This window comes from Echiichthys vipera (genome assembly GCF_963691815.1).
Source record: "Echiichthys vipera genome assembly, chromosome: 1".
Taxonomy (NCBI): domain Eukaryota; kingdom Metazoa; phylum Chordata; class Actinopteri; order Perciformes; family Trachinidae; genus Echiichthys; species Echiichthys vipera.
In genome coordinates, this window is record NC_139826.1 from 32,943,576 (window position 1) to 32,967,421 (window position 23,846).

At 40.4% G+C, this 23,846-nt stretch overlaps 1 protein-coding gene across 1 annotated transcript in view; it reads left to right on the plus strand.

The window, feature by feature from the left end:
- The window catches only part of trip4 (thyroid hormone receptor interactor 4), a 76,766-nt gene extending 53,490 nt beyond the window's left edge, over positions 1-23,276 (plus strand). The window contains exon 13 of the mRNA XM_083912146.1: positions 23,004-23,276. Within this exon, the coding sequence (XP_083768272.1) occupies positions 23,004-23,068 (65 nt within the window). The 3' untranslated portion in view covers positions 23,069-23,276. The remainder of the gene's footprint in view (positions 1-23,003) is intronic.
- The last annotated feature ends 570 nt before the right edge of the window (positions 23,277-23,846 follow it).

The window sequence follows — 23,846 nt, forward strand, 5'->3', positions numbered from 1 at the left end:
GGAATCATGAAGGTCACCAGTTCGATTCCCATCTACAGGCGCAGCTAATATTACTTCTGCTACTACAACCTTTCTGCTATTGTTTTAACCTCTGCGTTTAGTGGTAATTTAAATGGTCTAACAGAAACTATTTTTTGACGGACATGAACTTCAGGGTTTCCAGTTAATTACCTAGACTTTTATCAGTAACTGTTGAAGCGTTTTACTAATTTTGACATGTATCAAACATAATATTCCACTGAATAGACACTCCACGTACAGCCCTCCTGAATTTGAGCTAACCTTTTTTGTTCCCATCTTTTGTTACAAACTGCATAAATATTGACACATTAAAGCAAACAGAGACAACAGTGCATCCTATTAGCACTGCGAAGTAAATATCAGTGCCCCCGTCATGCTCAGCTTAGACACAGACAAGACTGGAATATGCAGCTCCAATTATAAACCTGCTTGTACACCCAACTCATCACTGCTGATGTTGCCTGAAGCCCTGTCTGGATGCCTCTTCTTTTCTGAAGGTTACACCATGTCCAACTCGCCACGCTGAAGCCGCCATTAACACAGCTCCTAGTAAAAGCATGGAGTCATTCTGAACATTTCCATCATTAGCCGTACTTCCACTGTGCCTCCCCAACCCCCACTCTTCAAAAACAAAATCAATAGCATCTGCTGCAGCACAGCTAAGCCTGCTTCATCGCTGATGGAGACAAACAGTGGGTGAGCTAAATTGATTAAGTATCTAGCTATTTTTAGAGATGATGATTTCAAAGTTCCACGCTGATGAAATAGTAAAAGAGGAGCAAATCATCGAATGCATTCATGTTCTGATGATTTATACAAAAAAACAAATAAATCATCTGCTCTAACTTTGTGATAAAATAAACATGAACATGTAACCCTGCCACAGCTTTTGAAATAATGATGAAAGGGTTCCAGCACGCTCGGTTTCGAGCATTTGTCACATGCCTACACTGGTTGTGGGTAATTAACTTGGACGCAGAACGCTACTAAGCATGCATATAAGAGAGCTAATTGCATGTTGTGGCATATTTGCAGTAATTATCAACCCCACCCACCTCCACAGCCACCCATGCACTATTGAAATGTTAGCCTCTTTAAGTATTATCATAACACACGTGACAGCAAACTGTTAATCAGGAAAGGGCTCTACTTCCTTCACCCTGTGTCCCCTTCCCCCAGCTGCCTCTGTTTATTTGCTCTCCATCTGTTTTAAGTGTTTCTTTGCCTGAACGGCAGAGGGTCGCACTGGTGGAGGAAGTGTTTGTATATGCACATTTATGTTCAAATAACCACTATAGGTTTCCCTGAATTGTTGGAGGTTGTCACAATATTAATGAATCGTATTTATATATATATATGCACAAGCTTCTTTGTCAAGCTGCACACCACATTTATTTTTGGATGAATTCATCTGTGTGCCAATTGTCTGCCTGCGTGCATGAGAATAACATGGCTGAATTTCCATTTTTATGAACAATCCGCTTACCTCTGTCAGGGAGACTGATGGAGAGAGGTCTGCTGGATCAATGTCATTGTGCCTCTGGCATGCCAAGGAGCTTGTCCACTGCTTCCTTTGCTTCCACTCACCCCCTCCCCAACACACTCACACACACAGTAACAAGTGCAGTTACACTTTGTCACACGTGCAGTATTTCTCACAGATTCACATTCTTCCCTGGCTATTTCTCACCCATCAGTCGACAGGATATATACTGACATTTGACAGGCCCATCAGCATTTTTCCTCCTCTCACTCTGCAGACTGCCTGCCTGCAGAGACCCAAACATAACCTTCAGTTAACTTAACCTTGAGCTAAATGAGCTACTTAACCAGACCCAAGAGGTTCCTCTGATATTGGCTGGCCATAACGTTAGCCATAGGCGCTCACGCACCTCAGTAAGAACCTGGAAATAAGAACAAACTTGGCTCTAAAGCATTTGTTTGAAAAATATGACAAACATGGTTGGTCACTTTCAAAGTCCCAGCTGTGATTATTTTTGTCAGAACTGCTTCTCTCACCCACAAAGGAAAAAAAAACACACACACAGCATTTGGCGCCGGCTTTTATCCAAAGTAGTAAGAATTATGTGCAGTGGGGGTGGAAGCAGTAACCCTGACAGTGTTTGTGCTCCTCTCTCCCCATCCAGCTGTACAGCACCACATGGAGCACACAGATAGATAAACCCTCGCACAGAGTAAGATTAATCAGAAATGATGGTGGCTATTAGACAGCGGCAGGCAAATAAAACGTGTTCCCCAGATTCTTGTTGATGTCACTGTAAGAACACAACTCGCCAAATTAAACCCCCCTCTGGGCTTTTATGATAAACAGCATGAAGATGGTCTGGCAAAGTGTAATGTCTTTGGATTTGACTGAAGAATTCATCCCCATCAATGGCTTGTCTCTGACATGTGAGGCAGAGGCTTTGTTCTACTCACCCACTGAGGATCTTAAATATTTGAAAGATGTAAAGCATACTGTAAAGACCTCATGCAAGCTTTGTGTGGATGTCATAAAATATATATCCCTGCAGAAAGCTACAGTCATATAGTACATGGATATATTAGGCCTAGGTACTGTACTGTACATTTGTGCATATTTCAAAAAAACTATTCCAGTATCCGTGTTTACTAAATTATTTAGCAAGATGCATTAACATTTCTGTTATTTCTTTGAGTGCTGCACAATCAATATTGCGTCTACTTGTGTTGTTCTCTGTTTCAGCAGTGAATCAGATAAATCACAATCAGTCAACCCACACTTTGTTGGACTCAGTGTTCCACCGTTATTGTACACTGGTAACACAGAAACTCTCTGAAGTTTCTACTGATGATTTTTTTAAAGGAATGTTTGGACTTCTTTAGGAAATACTGGTATTTGTTTTTAGCAGAGATAGATGAGAAGATTAATACCACCCTTATGTCTTTGCACTAAATATAAAGCTAGAACCAGAGGCCAATTAGCTTAGCTTAGCATAGCATAAAGACTTGCAGGGGGAATCCACAAGCCTATCTCTGTCCAATGGTAACAAAATGCAGTCCCTCCTAGGTTCACTAATTAACATGTGATATCTTGTTTGTTTAATCTGTACAAGAACTTAAGATATGTAAACGACTTTGCGGTTTTGCAGGGAGTTGCATGCTGGGACTATTTGTCTTTGGGCTCAGGGATTTCTTGGTGTTCAAGGAAAAATCACAAAATTGGACCTCACTTCCCTGAAAACCATTCTTAAATCATTTTCATTTTGTGTAGAGAATGAACAATATCCAACGTGTTAAACAGTGAGCTTTAAGGGTTCCTTTTTGTTTAAAACAGCTTTTTAAACCTTTTCAATCCTCACAAGGCTTTTAGGTTATTGACTAATCTCCGAAAACCGTATCACACGTGCCAGTGTAAACGCTGTGTAAACGCTGTGTATACAGCTGATATCCCTGTTGGACACGGGAATCGCCATTTTAGGAGTTTGGAAATGCCGTAGTAGTGTGGACGCTAGGCGTAAACGTAGCAAAAGTAATGCGTTCTAAAACGAAATGCACTACTGTGGATGTTGCGTGAGGTGCTGGTAGGTACCTTTGGATCATATGCTAGCCATTTCCCCCTATTCTAGACTATTTATTCTAAGATAACAACTGCTGGCTTTAGCGATACCTTTACAAACATAAGATTGGTGTTGATCTTCTCATCCAACTCTCACCATGAGAGCAAAAGAAAAACTATACCTTTTATAACAGAGAACTTCTCAGAAGACTCTGGCCAAGCCCCCAAAAAGTAGCTTTATTCAACGTTTGTTTTCAGTTTTAAATTATATTCGTGCACGTGCATTCCAAAATTAGATTTAAGGTATCATATTTACACAGTATATTGAAAGAGATTCACTTATTTCCACATATTTCTCTGAAAACAAGAACATGTTGTTGGAGTTGCACTGAATTTCATTTCGTTAGTCAATCTGGGCTCGTTGCCCAGTGTTTTAAAGGCAAATGTTGAGAGTAGCTGTTGGGTCCAAAAGCAATGTTATGCAGTATTTATGAATAAGGCTACTACATGTGCTAAGGCACAAATGGCTAATAAAATAATCTGTGCATATTTGTTCCACTTTCTATCTTAATAGCTGATGCACTAGTGTTATGTCTCTGAGTGGCAGCAGGGTCCTTTCCTCAGAGGTGAGTCCTGTTCTTGAGCCGACTGTTAAACAACAAGCACTACTGTACATCACTATGCAGGAACAAAGCAATGCACAAAGCTTTCCATCTCCTGACCTTAAGTCTACAGTGTGTATGTGTGTTTGAGTGAGGGAGTGTGTTTCTTCCAGCGTGTACCGTGTATGTGAGGAGAGAGTGCCTGCAGGGGTGTCAGCGGAGGTTTAAGATATTCAGCTTGCTGTCAGCACCGACACATTTCTCCCTCTGCACCGCTGCACAGATATGCAAATCCAGCCTCCTCAGAATGCAGAGCACCAGATCAGCTTCAATTTATTCCATTCTGCTCCTCTCCCACTTTCTGCACCCCCCCCCCCCCACACACACACACACACACACACACACACTTCACTTCCCTCCCCCCATCTCCATTCTCTCTTTGGTTTTCTGTTTGGTCTTAGCTGCTCTGTTCATGGCATATGCCCCCAATGAGGAATTGTACGGAGGTGAGAGGATTTCTACTGAGTCTGGGCTTAGTGCAAAGAAGCGCTTCACTCTTTCAATCTAGTACAAGGTACAAGAGGTGCAAGATTGCCTGAGTGTGTTTGCGTGTGTATTTGAACTCATATACTCTTACATGTGTGTGTGTTTTATTCTTGTAGAGGATTGTTTGTATTGTGCACATGCAACAATGTACCTCTCCCTTCCCTCTTGTTAATTACAAGAGATAGAACAGCGTCGGCCTACATTGCTGGTGGTGAAACACAATTAGTCAGTTGCCAAGCCGCTCTCAAAAAGGCTATCTCACCAACACACAGTGTCATCAGTAATCTAGTCTCAGCATAATCTAAATGCCAATGTCTATCCTCTGTGATCCATCCCCAGCCCACACTACATTTACATTCTAATTAGATGTGGCCAGGGCCGCTTCATAAGGACCCTTTTTAATAACACGACTGCATTCACCTTTTCAGAGTCCCACTGCAGCTGTAAAAAAAGTGGGCTACACTTTATATTTTGTCCCTTTGACATTGTGGCTACTGAGGATTTAAGTAGCTTTCTAAAGCCCTCGGCACCCGAGTGTGTGTAGCCTGACAAGAGGGTTTCTTGTCTCTCGAGGATGAATCGTAAATGGAATTGTAAGAAATGGAGATGTAGTGTCAAAGCAGGGATGAAACACAGACAATATACACATCACACCCAATTTGTACGTTATTAAGCATAAAGGATGTATAATTGTAGTCCTAGTGGGGTTGTTTTTAACATTTGTTTGACTAAAGACTTCATTTTTGGTTCTTAACAATGATATATTACTATGTTTAAATTACATTTTGAGCTGCAGCTAATGATTATCTCATTAACACTTAGTCTTCTGATTGTTTTCTGGATTCACTGAGTGGTTGTTTCATATGGAGTCAATTAAAAAAAAGATTTATCACAGTTTTCCAAAGTAAACATGTTCAGATGTCTTTGTTGTCTGACAGTCCAAAAGCCAAAAATATTCAGTTATTTAAGAAGTCCTGCAGCTATTCTTCTTTGAAAAACTTAAAAAACTGACTTAAATTGTTAATCAATTATCCAAATAGAGCAATCTTTAATTATTAGATTGTAATGCACTCTTTAAAAAGAGTTGCATTTCAAATAGCAATTTCAGAAACATCTTTAAGTCCTAGACAGGGAATCCAGTCTGTGGATTAACATTGTTATCTGGGCGTAATTAGCAGTTGCTTTTTTAATAATTCTGTTATATGAAAACTCTCCTTTTCTCATCTGCTGTTTCAGCAGCATGCAGTCACCGCACTCTCACAGTGTTATTAGCTGCCAGAGTTGGGACTTTGGTGACAGTGTTGTTCGAAACACGGAGATATTATAGAAACCGATGTGAAAGGAATAAAACATCTTCTGGTTGGCTGCCCTCATTTTCACTCGTGAATGCTTCGTCGAGGGTGGTGAGCGACACAAGATTTTCTCATCACCAGCGTTTTCATTGCAAAGTGACAATATTTGATTTTACCAGCGGAGAAGATTACAGAGAAGAGACGATTGGCAGTTAGTCTGTAGCTGCCAACAAACAAACATAATTGAATATTTAACTAGTTTCTAATTCTGTGCTCTGAATCTTAAATAAAATGTTGTGTACAAAGCATATTTTCCAACAAGTCCTCCGAATTAAACAACAAAAATACACTGGGCCTCATTCACCAATATCTTTTTGAGAAAAAACATCTCTGCTATGATTAATTCGGACTGGAAGCACATCTAATCTCGTCCTCCCTCCTGTCTGAAGCCGACTCAAACAGGAGGCCTGTGGCTGATCCTCTCTGGTGTGTTTAGCCATCTTGATGCACACTTCGCTTTCATTTAACACTTCTGCTTGTCAACCTCAGGGAGAAGCTAAAATGTCACCCAAGAGTCGCAACTTAGCTCGAGCAGCGGTCGGTGGGTGGGGAGAGGCCAGATCCAGAGTTTCTCAATGAGAGAGAAAGAGTAGATGTGCTTCTAAACCCTTATCTGAGTTTTTCTTTTTTACATTTTATGAGGAAAAATCCGTCTGGCTTACTTGTTGTAGTGAGCGGGTATAATGTCCAGGGTTCCTACACTGTATGGAATTAAATTTGAGTAATTTTCAGGTCTGGATGAGTTTGGAAAAGGGAAAAAGAGTATGGAAAAATGTTTGTATTGTTTTTTTTATTATCTCACTTTAGGTTTAGTAAATATATTAATATACAAATTGAAATTGACGTTAACTAACCCATCATAGCCGACCTGTAGATGATATGAAACTAATCAAGCTGGCTGTAGAATGGTGTTGTACTGACTGTTTTGTAGTTTAAGATAAGTATACTGTGATATAATACCGTTACGTCTATGCTTCAAATTATACCATGATATGAATTTAGCCCATACTGTACAGCCCTACGCCGCTATCTGTTTTGCAAGGACACCGTTGCTGCATCGAGGGCTTAGAGCCGCCCAAGAGGAATGATTGGTTTAAAGAAATACAAATAGCCCAGAGTGTTTTTTTAAGCTGTTTTGATTATTTTGAAGTCTCAGTAAAGAAGTAAACATTCACTTGACCCCTTAGCTATGGAACAACTTAGCTCGACCATGTTTCTTTAATTTATATTCTCTTTTATAAACACGTGACTGAAAACCAGTCAGACATCTTATTATGTCCACGTTGGTTAAAACTGGCTTTCTGAGAGTCTAATATGGTTTCTGAGTTCTTCTGTGGGGTCTAATGAGCTTCGAGCCCTCATGGATAATACATGGCGCGGTGTAGTGATATATTGAAAATGGAAATTTAAAGCCGAGTTATCTTCACTGAATCCAATTTTGGAGACATCTCTGAGTTTATTATCGCGCATGGCCACTCACAAAGATGATGTATTCTTGGTTAAACACACTTCACCACACATTTATGGAGAAATGTACATTTAAAACAAACTATACCTCTTATGATACTTCAGAAATGGTGAGTTCTGTGCGTCAGAGGGCTTTAAAATGTGCCTTGAGCTCTGTATCATACTGACGCTGCACTAACTGTGTCCATCTTCAGTGGAGCGTAAAGCCAGAGCAGTGGATTGTGAGAGTAGTCTGCAGTGAATTAGAAATCGTATTCGTCTAAGCAACATCTCCGAGTCTTTGTATTCTCTGGGATCTACAGTCAGGACGGAGGAAAACATTAATGCTCAGACACAGTTCTGTGGGGAAAATGCTGAATATATCCATATAACACAGAGAGTTCCCGCCCACAGTCGTACGATACATCCATACTTTAAACCAGAAGTGACACAGAGCGCAGAATTGATTTGATTTTCATCTGTATCCCTCATGTTGTCTCCAGTTGACTTCTCTGTATTTTTTGCTGTTAGCTTATGAATGAAAAATCAGAACCTCGTGGCCGTGACAATACAATTCACTTGAAACGGGCAAATAACAAAAACACAAGCTTTTATGTCTCACCACATGCAGCCTCAATACAATTCACTCCAACGGGCGACATGAGGTGGCGAAAAGTCAGAGTTAAGTTGCTCTGAAATCTATTGTTGTTGGATCCAGAGATTTATTTGCAATATAGCTGTAAATAATCAGAACAAACCTGTTACAATGTGTGAAGTATTTCCCATGATGCTTTATCAACACTGCTGAGCTCCAGTCCTCTCAATAGCAAACTGTTCTGCAGCACCAGCGTATTGTAAGAGCGTCGAAGGGAAGTGATTGATAAGCTGTGAGGCTCTGGTCCTGTTGTCAAGAGTCACTCGTAGCTGCGGGGGGGTAACCTGCTCTCTCTGTTTGGGAACATCAGCCCAGGCAACTCCCAGTAACTGATGGACCGCCGTCCTCAGCCATTACAGGTTTTCCCAGTAATTGTGCTTGTAAATCCAGAGCCAAGTGTTTCTTTTAAAAGCGTCGATGTTTATCTAACGCCACTCTTCAAAAGAAAGGATCAAGCACAAGTGGTGCTATGACAGAGTAGCAACACATGGCTTCCAGACGGAAAATCCATCTGCTCATTCATTTGTATTCACCGGGAACTGATACGTGAGCACAAATATAATCTCAGAATCTCCTCATGAGAATTAGTAGCTTGATGTGTCTGTTACATCATGTCAAAAGTGGCTTCTTCCATGAAAAATAAACAAAATAATCTTCAATAATCAGCTGTAATAACAAATGTTGAAATTTGGTTCTGCGAGACTCCTTTGCTGTCTCTTTTACTTGTTGCCATCACTTGCAAATAAAGTAAAGTGAGTGCTCTTTAGCCCTTAAAGCCACACTCAACTATTACTTAAGTGTAGTTATAATGCAATGGGACGTTGCGTCTGTAGGAGCGTCGGGATAGTGGCAAATACTTCATTTCAGTCTTAAATAGGGTTGCAAAGGCGTTTCCAGTAAACTCTCTACTCTCCAGTATATTTTCCATTGGAGGTAAAGCTCTGGAATTTGGGGAATATTTTACCTTTTTAGCAAAAGTTTCCATGGGAATATATGGGAGTTAATGGGAATTAACAGGATTAAACTGGGCATTTTGGGTTAATTTATATTAACTCTATTTAACTGTACACTGTGCATTCTTCCATCACACGCACTGATAATTGCTTGATTCAATTCTTTCATTTAATTTTACTTATTATTTAAAGATTTTTGGGCTGGTTTTTGCCTTTATGATAGACACAGATAGGAAATGGAGAGAGAGAGAGGATGATGGGCAGCAAATGGACACGTGTCAGATTTGAACCCCACGCCATTAAACTGACAAACATATGGAGTCAAAAAGTAGTTTTTAAAAATTTGTATCGCAAATATTTGCATGCATATCTGCTAAAGATAATACAGAATGTTTATTTTATGTCGGTTAATGAAATAGTAAATACTTTTGGTATCCATTACAATTTTTTACATTTTCCCGTTAATTCCCATGGAAAGTTTCCAACTTTGAATATTCCTGGAATATAGTCCTAACCATAATCCTAAAAAGTGCATAAAGTGAGCAAACTGACCAATCAAAGCATGTGTGGCTGCAGCAGCAAACCACAGTGAACTGAGTTAAACAACAAATGAGTTTCGTTTCAATTCAATTTTATTCATGGTGCCAAATCATAACAAAAGTTATCTCAGGACACTTTACAGAGTAGGTAAAGACCACACTCTATGACTTATTTATGATTCACATAGACCCAACAATTCCCCCGTAGAGTACGGTGGCAACGAAAACCTTCCCTATAACAGACAGTTTTATCTGAGTTTAACATCAGAAAATTGCAGGTCATCCAGCTTCTTACTTCCCTAATGCCTATTTCATTGCCTTCAAGTTCAACTTTTCATTTGCAAGAATGATAAAAGTGCCATTTCATATTTCAAAAGTTGCATAGTCTTGTCAACAACCAGCGTCTATTTTGTCCATGTGCACAGATCTTTTATACATTGGCATAATGTGTTTTTACTGTTTTAGTATTGTGTTACGGCGGAGCTCCGGGCAGAAACAACAGGGAAGTCTTATTAAGAACCCATGAGTGTAAAAACAAAATCTTTGTCAGCTCCGGGCTCATTGTGAAACATTTATTCCATATTTCCAGAGGACTGAATAGATGCAATAAACTTTCAGTCGGCACTTGCCAGGATATCTGATTGGCTGTTGACAGTCAGTGACTGCTAAAGGGTTTTAGTTGTAGCCAACATTTTTTGGCTGACAGACTTTAAACTGTTAACACATCAGCTGAGCTTTCCATGTTGTTCGTGTACAGGAAATTAAGCAACTTTTGGGAAGTTGTTTATCATCTTTGTTTGCAGTGCGACAGGAACGACCACTAATAGAGCCAAGTGACTACAGATTGGAGGGCTGACATTGGGTCTAAAAGAAAAATAATTACATTCAGCATTCCAGTTGGCCTCGAAATATGACTTGATCTCAATTTGACAAATTGTCGGAGGCAGGAAGTTTTTAAATCATAACAGTGTCAACGGAAAGCTAAGTAATGATCGACTACGTTCTCAAATGTTTTATAACCGCAGACCCATTTCACGTTGGCTGAGGTGTTTATTCTTACACCCAGAAGCCTCCAGCATGTAATCAATATGTATACTGTGTGACACCTTTGTCCAACTCTCGGTTCAAGTTCACACAGTTGGATTGATTACCCCCAACAGGCTTCTTTCACTCGAAATAACCCCAGTCTGTGTGAGGTTTCGCTCTGTGGTCGTGTAGGAACTTATCCGGTGGAACTGTGTCACCAGTCATACAGTTTTTGGCTTAATTCTATCAAACTCTCTGTTTAACCTACAAATATAAATGAGGGTGTAATGTTTTGAGTTAATTTAATGGTGTTAAACTAAAGTCTAACTTCTCATCTTTGTAACCAAATATGCTTTTAACGGCCTAATTTATCTTTGTGTTTACAAGAGTTGTGAAAAGGACGCTAACACCGATGAATTAGCTGCGTGCTCCTCTCGGCTGTAGTCGGACACCCCGATCTCCACGCCGTAAACACCGGAAGCTGCTGGTCATCCACATTAACATTGATGCTGTCACAACATCCGGGACCATACTTCAGTCCTTCACAATAAAATGACATGCTTTAACTGCTCCAAATTATACCGTAAAGTCTTCCTAATTTCCATTTTTTATGTAAACCACCACCTGAGTGTCGCCCAAACGTTCTTACTGCGTTCTCTCATCAACGTCACTTTAGTTTACTAATTTGACAATTTGAAATACTCATGTGAAAATATGAAACTTCACTTGTAGATTCTTAGAAGTGTGTGAATTAATTCTACTTGCACTTCAGTGGCGATCACCCAGTAAAAGCAACACGAAAAGACCGAAAACTGCGGCAGACCAGATTCGTCCAGGTTGGGCTAATACCAGGGAACGGCGTCCGACTGGTGATACAATTCCTATATATACAAAACACTATACTCTAAACATGTTGCTCAGGCTCCACTTCTCCCGCCCTCAATTAGCATTTTAGTTTGGCTCATATTTGCTAATACATTTGGAAGTTGACCGTAACAAATGAAGTCTTATATTCACTGTCAATGAGCAATTGAAGTTTGTACCTACAAGCCTTTAAACACTGAAGTCGTAAAGGATCAACCCATTCAGATGTTAACTGCATGACAGGGTGTTTGATCCACTCTCCAAATATAAGCTTCACTCTGTAACCTTTAAGGTGTATATATGTACACGTCCAACACAAAGTGCTGTTCCAGCAGCATGAAAGCGGAGAGAAATACTGCTTTCATCAGCTGGAGGTGGTCTTATCACTCAATTTTGTAACTTTCTGAAACTGACAATCTGACAGTCACGCTCGCTCTCTGCTGCAGTTAGCCAAGAGCGTGTTGGGAAAGAAAAAAATGGGCAGAGCTCCAAACACTTAACAGATTTTTTTTTTTCTCCTACAAATTCCTCACATTGCTGCTTGTGCATCTGTGCTGGTAGTGATGGTGTTATTGTGCGTTCAGAGAAGTGAAGTTAAAAGATATAATTACAAACAAAAGCCAGGGAAAATATGCAGCAATACCCCGACTCTACCCTTCACCCCCACCGCACGCTTATGAATCAGTGTAGTACAGCTGGTACTAAACACACATCAGGGAATACAGCAACCTTTGAGCTAAATGTACATGTAACAACTTTTATTTTTCTGTTGCGACAACCAGCCCCCCCTCACCACCACCACCACCTACAAAGGTAGAATAAAAACTTCAGTTTTCTGACATGATGAATGTCTCAAAGTCCAAGTTTGTTCTTTTTACACAGTCCACAGTACCTTGAGGCTGCTGCCACCACAGTGCAATGACCATGTGTTTGACATAGTATTTTTTAACTGTAGATGACTAAAGCCCCTTTATATATCACAATTATTGTGAGTAAATATCACAAATTCACGTTTTTTTTTACAATTATTGATCAGGGAATGTATTATTTGACAATGTGGAAGGAAAAAGACACACAAGCATTCTTTTGGTCCTGCATTAACACACGTCAACCTACTTCATATTGGAAATAGAGGGTTTAGCACGAACTCATGGAACTGGAGTTACATCCAGTGACTACTACGTATCCACGAAAGAGTCAGAAAGTAAACAGTAACACGTTGTGAACCATCCCCAGCCGAGTTTAAACCGTTTTGGTCCAGCTTAGTAACGTTTTTATACCTTGACTTGAGCATAAAGCAGTGGATGATTATCTCAAAGACGTTGAAACATATTTGAAGTGTTGGACCCTTTAGCAGTCACTTTTAGACGGCACAGATATCAGGTATTAGGCATTTGTTTATTTAAAAGGGGACAGTGCAATTTCATAAAACACATGATTTTAAATGGTTTAAAAAAGCCAGAATTCGCAAGAAGGCTAGTTTTCATCTGTAGTGCCCTGGCCATGATGTGAAAAGGCAATAAAAAATACAATTTAAAAAGAAAAGAAAAGAAATAGAGAAGAAAACAGAAAAACGCACAAGACATGTACAATATAATACAAAATACATGTGCAAAAAATACATCACAATATAACATTTTATCATAACATCAAAACATCACAATATCCATCTTCCACAACAACTCCCTGGTCATTTTCTAGATATCCAAAAATGCTCCCATTGTGCCAGTTATAAATCGGGAGTGTCAGTTCCCTCTGACATCTTTACAGCTCCTTTTCTCAACACTTCAGCCGGGTGGCACGACGACTCTCTCTCACACAAAACAAACCTGTGCACACACAACTTGACTCGTGAGGTTGATTTTCACAGGGCAACAATGCAGGAATCAGGACACCGTAGATATCGTAGCTTCTACAATTCTCATGGTTCTGAAACCACAATTGTTTTGTAACCGTGGATACGGCGAAAATCTGTTAATCTCGACATCCCTATTTCACACTGCAACACCATACCTTATCTAGACATTACCCTGAGGAGCTGCGTGTGGGAACACAAATGTCCGGATCATTTGGACCCGACATTAAATGGACTTCTCCCTCGTACAAAGTCTCTGTAATGTACGTTTGAGCCCATGTGTCAACAGAGCCGCTCATTACTTAGCGAGGAAATGGGCTCGGGATGCCGTTTCTATCATGCGGCAGGCGTGAAACCATAAGAAAACAAACAACCGAGGGTGAAGAAGAAGGGTGATTTACACAAAGATGGCAACGAAGATGTCTAATTGGAGAGACGACGAGGGCCAGGACCATCTGTCGCTGAGCATCGTGGCCAAAATCTTACGGGAAAAGACTTGGTTGTTTATGACCCGATTACAAACCAGCTACGTAACCGCTACGTAACCGCAGTTTAATCTACGTCATTTATAAGCGGTATCCAAACATTAAATAAACGGTTTATAGCACACAATACAATATGACATTGTCAAGTGTTCATAGATTGTACAGTATTTGTCAACAGTTCTAACTTTTCTATGAAGATATTTCATGTTATTACAACTGTGTGTAACTACACGTCTATTCATATACCAGCCTCCATGTATTATAATGTGTCTTGTGAATGCTAAATAGGGGGACTTAAAGTGTTGCCAATAAACCTAACTTTCAATCATCGTTTTTTAAGTGGAACTAAATCTGTTAAATGAGTTAATCCTCATGCAGCGGTGTGGGTGGCACTTAGTGAGTATCCCAGATAAAATACATTTGACAAATTGTAGCAAGCTCTTTCCTGAAGAAAATTAGAAATGGCTATTAAATGTCAAAAACTGTATTAATCCAAGACGGCATATTATATCAATTAAAGCAGGGGAAATCACATAAAGCCATCAAAGAAGAAAAAAACAATGAACTGTTAACAGTTGCCGTCTATGTTCTAGTTTGCATGAGAGCAATTTGAGAGCACTGATCTGAAGCAGCTATCTCCATGTCCTCACTGCTCCACATCCACCCACCAACCAGCCCCACCTTTGCCGTCCCCTGACTTGTCAGACACTAGTTCTCTAGCGAGTTGTGATGAACTGTCATGTGCGTGACTAAACCGGCTCAGCACTGCACTGGTGGTTGGAGAAATCACTCAGCCATTACAGCCCCTCAGTGTCTGTGAAAACAGCTTCAGGCAGGGAGTTTTGGACCAAGAGATGGAGAGAGACTGTTTTCTCTGCAGTGGGAAGCATGGTTCATGCTTCTCCCTAACCCCTTGCAAACAGCATGCCAACGCAAGTCTCAAACAGCACCTTCTCTATCCACTTGTAAATTCACCAGCTCGGCGGCACAGGAAGGGAATGTAAATTAGGTGTGACTAACAGCAAGATGGGGATCCAGGCAGTTTTTTCCCCTCCTTTCTGGCTGTTCTCCCCTGGCTACCGAGGGTTTTGTACGCATCCACTTTCCTGCAGTGCTCGGTTTCACATACAGAATGACTTCAGCTGGAGGTGCACTAAGCTGTGGCCAGATAAGAAAAGAAAAGAAAAGGAAAGAAAGGATAGAAGGGCAGTGTTGCTGAGCGGAAATCGGAATGAAGCCTTTTTATAAAAAGAAAAAGAAACTATTCATCCTGTCGTGCTTCCTGAAATATGGGAAATACAGCTGCCACATGGGATTCCTCAGAAGCATTTTAGCTGCATTGATTGCCGCTAGCTTTGTAAACATAGCTACACTAAATTCTTTTTACGTGTTAAAGGGTAAGGCCGGTGATACAGATTATCGCTCTGTGTCATAAAGATCCAAACTATTAAAGGCATGTCAGTGAGTCGCCCTGAATGTGAATATAGGCACTGTAGTTTACTCTGAGTCAGTCTCTCATACACCAAACTGGTGGTGTAAACACTCAAACGTACGCCCAATGTGTATTAATCCACAGCAAAAAAAGTCCCCAAGAAATGCACTACTTTCTCCAGTTTGAACAAGTCCGCTAGAAACGACAGTACCTAGCTGCTAGTAATTAGAAAATGACAGGACTTTTCTTGCCCATGCTAGCGGCGTGGCTCTTGGCAACATATTCTCATCAACAGGTTCATATGATTTCTTACGAAAAGTTATGTCTAAGGATTTTTTTTATTACAGATTATGACGTTCTATTGAACCCTGTGAAGCGGTGACGGAAGTGGACCGCCACAGCTACGTCTAGGCCCCAAACGTTAGGGTTAGGTCAGGGTCAGGCGTTAAAAAGGTTAGGATTAGAAAAAAAATTGGGATTTGGCTTAGTCTTCTGGGACACGAACACCGGTCCCCCGGATTTTAGGACCCCACTCCACCCCCAACCCCACCGCCCACCCCTCCTGAAGGGCTGAATGTCATGGAAAGTGTAGAAACGAGACACGTTGTTGGTTTTGGTTGATTTAGGAGACTTGTTGACAAACATTTGTGGGCAGTAACGCCAGCTGTTTCTACCAGACCCATGAAATAAGTGTCAACTGAACAGTACTACTTAATTAATAATTAATTATTATTATTATTATTTTAAGCAGTACCTGCTGGATGCATCCTCCTCCTCCTACTGTTATTATTTTATTATTATTTATTTTCTATAAACATTTTATTGAAGGAAAGAAACAATACAGCTGCATTTTGTTTTTTTAATATAACCACAAAGTTCCCCTCACATTATTATTATTTATATTTATATTATCACCACTGCTATCATTGCCACTATTCCATATCCACTGCTTTAACTATTAGTCATATTTCTGTTGTTATTGTTATTGCTATTATTGCAGTTATTTTACATCATACTAGTAAAGTCACAGTATAGCCCAGTATTGTTGTCATATTGAATTGTCACATTTGTTCATGTTAATATTGTGTGGCATCACTGGGTCTCTCTATATATATATATATATTTATTTTCCCTAACCAGTCAAGAAAAGAGGGGTATTAACCACCACCCTTGCTGTAACTGTTGAGTTTTGCTCATGGAGGAATTTTTGGGTCTCTGTAAATCATAAATAAATCATAGAGTTCGGTCTAGACCCCCTCTATGTGGAAAACGTCTTGAGATAACTTTTGTTTAATGATTTTATAATATATACACAACTGAACTGCCTTCCCAATTTTTTCCTCGACGCCGTGTTTGAATTCAAACCATTAAATCCTGTCATTTAGTTTCGCATTGTTAAAGATTTTTATCCCTCTAAACCTCTTTTTACTCCCCAGGCAGTATACTTGTGATAGAGTCTGAGCTGGTGAGTGTGGGAGCCCACTGGGAATCAATGTAACAGATACTGTTGAAGGTGTTACATTCAATCGCAGAGCTGGTGCTGCTCCACTTTTAACTTTCCCATTTCTGTGTCATCATCTGTAGGCATGAAGTAATCTCCTCATGTCAAAAGAAAGTGTGACACCAGAGTGTGTATCAGCATGCGGTGCGAGTGTATATGCATAGCTGTTCTGGGTTTATTATCCAGGTGCGTTGGGACCGGCGTGTAATAAAAAGGAATGCAAAATTCAGCCTCTTTATTCTTCAGCGCGTAGGCAGTTACTCTCCCAGAAAGAGAAACAGCAACCTGCCAATTATTCTTGTGATTATTACTGCAAGGAAGCTGATGGTCTGCGTGTTATTGATGTCGGGGAGGATGTCAATGGACCTCTATTTCAGTCTAATAAATACTCTTTGCACTACTGCCCCTGGCTTTTTTTGGGATTATGTGCTTTCCATGAGCGATGAGCTGCATTCTCCCATCATGTGTGATGGGAATCGTATGCATGCAGTCATATTTGCGGATATGTAAGCAGAGTATCCAAGTGTGAGCGTCTGTGTGGCTGAGAGTGTGTTCAGGAGTGTGTTTTACGGTCTTGATGATGGAGCGCCAGTCCTCTGCAGACAACCTGTGCTTATTTTATGGCCTCCTCCCCAGCTGCAGCATGTGGGCAATAAACCTTTCTCCAGCAATCTCCAAACAGTGCAGCAATCAATGGGAAATTATCTCAGCCAATCGATGCGCCAGCCTTTCTATTTCTCCCTCTCTCTACCTCTCCTGCTGTCCTATCTGTATCCCTGTCTCCCACCACCCCTCCCCTCTCCCTCTCCTCATCCCTTCTGTCTCATTTTTGCTGTCTCCCTGTTTTTTCCACCCACTCCTTCCCTCTCTCTCCCCCCCACCCTCCTACCCTCCCCCACTTTTACTTGCGTTCCCTCCAGCTCTTTCAGCTCGGCAGCACCTACTCTGAAATGCGACAGCTCAGCAGCTCCAAAGCCATTAAGAAAAGTCGCCTTCACCCAAGGAATATGTAACATTGCTGGATTGACTTTCCTGGTGAATATAATGAGTCTGACTTGTTCATACAACCAGAGAATGCTCCCCCTGACAGACGTGACAACAAGGTCCAGTTGCTGTACTCTGTGTTGCTGTTGCTGCTGCTGTTGTCCTTGGTCGTTTGTCACCAGTTGCACAGAACCTCGTTATTCTCCACGTTTCACCTAAGGATGTATTTTAATAAGTTGAGGAAATTGCCTAAAGAGCACTAAGTGGTTTCCAACATGCGGTCCTTTAAGCAGCGTTAATGCTCTGAAGTTGCTATGGTGACAGAACTGGCATGACAATTAACAGTTTCTTGATTCTCTCACACACACACACACACACAGATAGCAGACTAACTACATTGATTAACCCTAACACTATCTAACATCTTGTGTACACATACAAGGAATGTGACAGCAATGAAATCATTTTACATTTTATTTTGGCTCACATGACAATATTTATGTGAGAAGGGTAGTTTGTTATGTGACAAACACCTGACTGCACTTTCCTATCGGCTCTACAGAGGTTTATAACGTTTTTCAGCTTGTTGTTTTGCTTTTTTGGCCCCAACTGTTCTTTTTCCTCGCTCTCACAGCGCAGTTTTTTGGCCACAGCAGTCAGCTGTTTTAAGTGAAAAGGCTCTAAACACGGACTGTAAGCCACCTGTCCAACACTCAATAGCAAACAGACTGGCTGGTGAACACACCGGAGCGTTTAGCAGCTACAGAGCCAAATATTTCCCTCAGGAGTTGGAGACAATAACAAGAGTAAGTGAATATTGGACTTACATCTGCCAGGTGGTGTTGACTTTGAATAAATGCTAATGTTGCTCCATGTCTGATGGAAGGGTAAATAGGCAACTGTTAAACAACTTTATAAGGTGATAATACTGTATGTCAGTCTTGTGTTTACAGCTTGCTGCATTGCTGCCAGGTGGCCCAAAAAGGAATAAATGGATTCTTCCCTCGAGCGCTTGAGATCATTTCTCAAACTTCATTTCTCAAACACAACATGGTTTGATATCAGTTCGGCACATCCATGTGAGGTTTTAGACCTTTTTTGAATGTAGTGTTGTGGCGTAAAATCTTTTTTTTCTAGTGTTCATTGGCTGGGAGATCCCTAATTACAGGACTTGTATTTTCTATATCAAAATCTATCTAATAAGTCACTTTCAATATGTTTTCATACAGAAGCAACATTTATTTTTTTTAGAAAAACCTAGAAAAAAATGTACTTTGTGCAGGAGGCATTTTCATTTCAGCGTCCTGAAGTGTCCTTGAAGATGAAGCATCTTTCGTTATGCTAGGATGCACAAGCGGCCTAGCACAGGGCGCCACAGTAACAGTTGCAAAACTTGCAAACAATTCTTGGCCTTTGTTTGCCACCGATTGTTTTAGAGACAGTGGTGAAGCAAATGAGGTTGTTTGATTCTGGTATGTAAAGCTCGGACTAACCTATTGACATCGCAAACAAATTTATTCAACTGGACATTTGTAAAATTGAGGGTCTTTTATGTCGCATTTTCATTATTAGGCTAACGTTCGTATAACTGCATAGTATGTTAATTACTCAAAATATAAGGAGACTAACAATGGCAACCACATTTTCACTTTCAACAACACTGATGTTGAGCCCTGCACTACAACTGCTAAATCCTCATTCGCTGAGTGCTTGTTTTGACTTCTATAATCAGTGTGTTCTCATATATGCTCATGCACTGTTCATAGAAATGTCATGACAAGGAAAACAACCAGAGCCAATTTTCCACAATACGGACTCAAGCTCTCACTCACACAACACCCAAAAAGAATCAAGAGTGATGCATTTCTCTTCTGGGGGATTTATCAGTTAACCAATCTTGGATAACCCCCTTTGGCAGCGTTCACTGAAAAATTCCAGAGGTGTTTCCACGCCTAAGCAGCACTCGCTCCTGGCAATGCAGACAGACACTGACAGCCATTCAGACAGGTTTGGAAATGGTGAGCAAACAGCACTTCTCCTAAACACCTTGTTTATGCTGCTACTACCCACAGAGTTCAGCCATAACGTGACAACATGAAAAAAAGCACAGGAGACACCCACCCCTGCCTGTCACACTTGTATCATTTTTCCCCCTCCTCAGCCATGGGGAAAAACAGCCAGCTAATGCTGTGTTTGACAAGCAGGAGGCTTGTGTTAGATGGAGTGACTGGCTTATTATTTGCCTTGCAGTTAAGGATGGGGTCAATGCAGGTTATCAAAACCCAGCTGAGGTTGGTTTCCACAGAGAAGGACAAAACAGCAGACCATAGTTTCTGAGAATGAGCTTTAATGGAGGAATTTGATATTGTGATTGTAACTGTGAACGCTGTATTTAGAGAGAAAGGTTTCTGTTGCCGTATGTCAGGAGGTCACCTCCAGTCAGTGGCTGCAGGGGTTTTGTTTACACACCATAGCTACAAGCGTTATATAAATAGCAACTTGATCAAATCCCTCCTTAAGATTCTCAGCTGTTTTCATCCTCGTCTGAGCTTCACATGAAACCGTGAGCAATAAATTATAACAGTGGAGATTCTCACAACAATGGAGGCTATTGGGCTTGGGAATGGCAGCCTGCTAATCAGCAAGTCTGTGCAGGTGCTGTAAACTCGCATGGCTGCAAATACAAAACAAAGCGATTAATGAAAGAATCCTTTGACTGTTGCATTCTTGGGAGCAAAGAAACATGCACAGACATTAACATTCCTCGGATGCATCAATGAAGTTCACTTAGAAACGATTGTGTGGTGTAATGTTTATTAGTTACTTCTGTAAGCACTTCCTGCTCTCCATTGATTTTGACCATTCTGTTCATGCCTGGTACTAATCACGAAATTCTTAGTCAGCTGTCACTCCTGTGATTTTGTCGACTAATCAATTAGTTAATTTAATGGAGAGATCTGTAAAAGAATCATGCAAAAGCACTCTTTAATTATTGTTTGTCCTGTTTGAAAACCAGGTGCAACGCCAGCTAATTTTAATTTGCTCTGTTGGAGCTCATTTTCTGTCAGAAAATCCAGACTCACAAATCAAATCGTAGTGTCTGATGTGGGAGGGCGTAACAAATGGCAACAGTGATGTGCCATTAAAGTCGGCTAGATATGTCACCTTGTTCATTGCTCTGATTATTTGTAGTCAGTTATAGTGCTATTCAACTGATAAGGACAGGGAAAAGTCTCCTTAACAACAAACAGTGCTGCAGTCTGTGTCCACAGACAAAGTGGTCAGGTAAAGGGGGAGAGGGAAAGAGAGAGAGACCAAACACACTGTGCACATGGCATCTCATCAATTCATGTTTTTTTCCAACTGAACATTGCAGTGTTTTTATGCTGACGATACCATCTTGTATGCCATAGACTCATTTGCAAATTAGGCCTATTCCAGATGACAGTTAAGTCTATTTTTAATTTGAAGCTTAATTCTACTTTGGAAATTCTTACTGTAAATCTAATAGATACAGTAAAACATTATAGGAATTTTAGATTGCAGAGTGTCCCACAAAAACTTGAACACCTAGCTCAAAACCTTAAAATTAAAGTTTAATCTTTACACAGATGCCGAAGTTTTTATCTCCTTTCAAAACAAAAACAAACATTATACTATCTGTGCTATGTACTCTGGATTACAGTTAGACAGACATGGGTAGATGGATGGATGGATGGATGGATGGATGGATAGATGGATAGACAGACAGACAGACAGACAATTGCTTTATTCATCCCCCAAGGGAAATTATTTTGTTGCAGCAATCTGGTACAACTGCATATGATACAATACACTAGAATAAAAATAAGATAAAATAAAGAGACAAATAACCAAGTCCAGTTGCTTTTGACTGAACTTGCTTTGGGGATAACGATGACCTGGACAGATAAGAATATTCACAGGCTTAAGATAAAATAAAAATAAAAATATCTGGGTATAAGAAATAAGTAGAAACACAGAACTGAACATGGGCACTTAGACATAAGCACGAGATAAAGCAAGATACATTAATAAATAAATAGAAAGGAGCAGTGGCAGGATCATGGTAAAATAAAATACTAATGTTTATGTATATGTACATGGAGATTAGTAGCTGTTTAAAGAAATCAATATAGCTTGAACCATGGGGTGCCAGTAAAGTGCTGAGACATCCTTAGTTGAGTTCTGAGTGAACAACCGTGACACCATATTAAACTGGAATAAACTGAAAAACAAGCTGAATTTGAGGAGCTCTTTTCCAAAATGCTATAAATCCATTTGAATAGTTTTCAGGAAAATGACATTTTTTACCCAGACACACACATTTGGTTAATATTCAATTTATCTTGTCAAAATGTTTTTAATTGGCTCAGTCTGAACATGTTGAACGGAAACTCTCCCGCTTCAGAGCGCCGCCATGTTGGATCGCATAGAATGCTCACTGAACTCTGATTGGTCGAGAGGACGTATCGCATTAAGGCTAAAAATAGGTTTGGCGCTGGTCGCGGTTTGGAAAGGAACTCTTGCGACCATTTTAAACAAGGAAATATAGCGATTTGGCATGAAACACTGATGAAGCAGTGAATAGGTTCTGTATACAGCAAAGTGGCATGAAAAACCTTTTTTTAAATTTGGCTTTTATCTCGTTTTGGAAAAGAGCTCTTCATTTAAAGACACTTATTTGTCTGAGGGACTTAAAAGCTCTGATTATTGTTATTTTTCGCAAAAAAAAAATTGTTATACGTAGTGTAGGTGTTGGTGTGATGACAGCTTTGTGTGGCTCAAATGTCTTGTTGAATGTTGTTTGCATATTATTTATACTAGACTTAAAACATTACAAGGTGCATTAACTTGAAGCTCACATTTTTTGATTAACAGGGTATTTTTGTGTGTGTGTTTCCATTAGAGTTTACTGACTGTACATGTACAGAACTTATTTAAAAGACACCAACAGAGATTGCGGTCTAATCGCTCTTTGCAGCGGAATAAAGTGTCTGATTGGCCTTTTACCTCATCATCGTTCTCTCTCGATGCCTGTCTCTCCACTGTCTGTCCGCGGCCGCCTCTAATCAGCTGGCCTTGAGCTCTCTGGAAAGGTCACTGTCCCTTTGATGGTGTTTTGATTCATCCCTTCCTCTTTTCTCCCCTCCCACTCTTCCCTTTCACCCCCTTTTCTCTCACAGGGAAGCTGGAGAGTCAATACCACCAGGGTGCCAAGAAGGGGCTGGTCCCATCAGCTGCAGAGTGACGTCAGAGGAGAAGTTAAGAAGGAAAAACAGTCTGATCTCACAGGAACATGGCAGATTATATTTTCCAACAATTGGCTTCATTCTCCACTGGGTTGTCATGTCGTCAATCATCGACATACATAAAAGTACGCTATTCATAGGCATGTAATCATTTCATTGGCATTGTTTCTATCATCTGCTTCTGTAAAAAGATCCTTTCTATTTCACTTTTGCTTCCAATTAAAATATAATTTGTCAAAATGATAAAAATGCTTCTACGTTATTAAATACAGATGACATCTTTTAGTATATTACTCTGACATCTACTGGGTTCTCATTTTGTTTTAGTTAGCTCGTCTGGTTGTAATGAGACAACAGAGACAAAAACCTAAAAACTAAAAGAGATATGGGGGTGACGCAGAGGAATCCCGCAAAAACAATACAGGGCTGTCAAGGGAAATGTTGATTCTGGCCAGTCGGTGTAATCCAACGTCACCCAGCAACACACTGTTTGGACTGAACGAACACATGCATGTGCACATTCCTTGTAGTGTGTAAACTTGTTTACCTCATTGAGTGGGAGGATAAAATTAATGCTGCCATGATACCTTCCAGAGTTGTAAATTCCTGCCTCATTGGAGTAAATACTCACACGGTCTGATAAGCCCTCAGACTTGTGGACTTATTCGACCTGGACTTCTGGGACATCATTGCATCTGTTCTCCTGTACCTGTAGCACCACGCCCACACTGAGGAAGCCCTCTGTGCTCTTTGGAGGCATCGATATTTCCAGTCTAA